This window comes from Bipolaris sorokiniana (genome assembly GCF_000338995.1).
Source record: "Bipolaris sorokiniana ND90Pr unplaced genomic scaffold COCSAscaffold_136, whole genome shotgun sequence".
Lineage (NCBI taxonomy): Eukaryota > Fungi > Ascomycota > Dothideomycetes > Pleosporales > Pleosporaceae > Bipolaris > Bipolaris sorokiniana.
The window spans coordinates 1-2,259 of record NW_006912027.1 but is presented as its reverse complement, the minus strand read 5'-3'; the positions used below and the strand labels follow the sequence as shown (position 1 = coordinate 2,259).

At 55.3% G+C, this 2,259-nt stretch overlaps 1 protein-coding gene across 1 annotated transcript; it reads left to right on the top strand.

Moving 5' to 3' along the window:
- Positions 1 to 59: 59 nt before the first annotated feature.
- On the top strand, positions 60 to 572 carry COCSADRAFT_74781 (uncharacterized protein; the record flags this gene model as incomplete). Its single annotated transcript, XM_007708045.1, has 1 exon — positions 60 to 572. A coding segment is annotated over one exon (513 nt), but the record flags the coding sequence as incomplete, so codon positions are not given.
- Positions 573 to 2,259: the final 1,687 nt, after the last annotated feature.

The window sequence follows — 2,259 nt, the reverse complement described above, 5'->3', positions numbered from 1 at the left end:
CAGCAGCACCAGCAGTGCCAGCAGCACCAGCAGTGCCAGAGCTCGCCGGCATCGCTCGTCTCTTCCCATGGCATAGTAAGCAGAAGCTAGCAGCAGAGCGGCTCTGGAAGTACCTCTCCCAGTACGACAGCAGCAGTACTACAATAGCTAAGCAGCGTACGTACGTGCTACGCCTATCCTATGCTCTTATCTGCCAGGAGCTCTACGGGCAGCCCTTTGCCAGCGCGATAGTCCATTTTCTTGCTGCTCTTGGTATCCATCCAGAGACCAGCCGTCTACGTACAGCTGCCGAGTTCTCGTCTATGCTTGGCTCTCTCGTCTACTGCGTACGCGTATTAGCGATAGAGTTCTTTCTACCAGCAGATGAGCGGGCTGAGCAAGGTGCTGCTGAGACGAGTAGCTTTCTTAAGCAGCGTGCTCGCTATCTAGTAGACGGCTCGTATAGCCCGATGAGTACTATGCTAAGTTTACTAGCATACGCTAAGTTTATCGCCCTGCGTACGCCTGGCACCATCGCTGGCAGCATGTGGTGGTCTACAGATCGACAGACGTTCTATATCAAAGGCCGGCCTATCGTGCTGCAGCAGTTCCGCGAGCTTGCGCAGGGCGTCGTCGCTGAGGCAGAACGGGTGCTGTGGGAAGAGCTGCTGTGGATGAGCGAGCACGAGGATCGGCCGACGACTAGGCTAGCTGAGATACAAGACGACGTTTCTATCCGGCAGCGTGGGGTGTGCTACTTGTCACCATCGCAACTACAGCAAGGGCAAGCGTGGGTGCTAGATCGATTGGCTAGAGTAGCTGGGGCGCAGAAGCTCTATCAACAGCGCGTGGGACTGCAGCGAGAGCAGCCAGAGCAGCCAGAGCAGCGAGAGCAGCGAGAGCAGCTAGAGCAGCGAGAGCAGCCAGAGCAGCGAGAGCAGCCAGAGCAGCCAGAGCAGCTATCAACGAGCAGCAGCGATCTACTAAGTCAGAGCATGGAGTGGAGACCTCGAGCCGTCCAACGCTATCTCAAACAGATCAATCGTTTTCTAGAGCTTCTTTGCCTTGCTATCCATATTACAGGCGGCCAGCCAGCTCGTGGGCCAGAGCTGCTCTCCGTACGCTGGCGCAACGGCGTGCTACAAGACCGTAATCTCTACGTTATGGACGGCCAAGTCTCAGTAATTACTCGCTATCATAAGACGCAATCGCAGTGGGATAAGCCTAAGGTAGTCGCGCGGTTTCTGCCTAAGGCAGTGGGCCAGCTAGTCACGGCGTATCTGCTCTATCTACGGCCCGTACGCGCGATGCTCCTTAGCAGCCAGGGCAAGGCAGCTACTGCGTCGGTGAGTGACTATCTGTGGGCGAACGACAGCGGGCCGTGGGATACAGATCGGCTTACACGTACGATGACGGCAGAGACAGCAGAGCGGCTAGGATCGCGGCTAACAACAGCTGAGTATCGGCAAGTAGCTGTTGGGATTGGGCGAGAGGTAGTAGGGGAGCGCTTTGCTGCAGGCTACAACAAGCAGCTAGACGGGCGATCTAGAGCTGCTGGTGCTAGTGGTAATGGAGACGTTAGCTCGGACGAAGATGAAGATGGAGAAGATCCACTAGAGCTGCAGAACGGGCGATCTACAGCGATAGGTATAGTAGCGTACGCAGTGCAAGCAGATATCGTTCAAGGGCTGAATCCACGATCGATTGACGTATTTCGTACGCTAAGCTTAGCGTGGTACGCGTTTCTTGGGCTATCAGCAAAGGCAGCAGAAGGCGTAGGGTTGGTAGGAGAGCAAGAGAGAAAGCGAAAACAGGCACTAAGCTGCCCAGACTACTCGACACGGCTACAGCCGCAGCTCCAGCCTCAGCCCGAGCACGAGACTACGCAGCAGCCAGAAGCGAAGAGAGCTAAGCTAACGCAGGCGTACCAGGCCAACACGCGTACGACGACAGAGAAGCAGCTCACAGATGCTGTTCGCCAGGTACTATGTATCCCTACTAATCAGCTAGTTACCTATAGATCGCCAGATCAGAAGCGAGGGCTAGACGCCGTCGTACAAGGCGTGAGTCCTCTTATCGTTGTTCTACCTACAGGGGGAGGCAAAACACTTCTACCTTTTACAGCTGCTATCCTTGATCGTAGCCAGCAGATAGATCGGCTAAGCGTAACGATTCTTGTCGTCCCATTTCGAGCTTTAATTGAGGATATGCTCGTACGGCTGCACAAGCAAATATCCAAGCTATTGAGTGGCAGCCAGGCGAGATAGGCGAGCTGCAGCG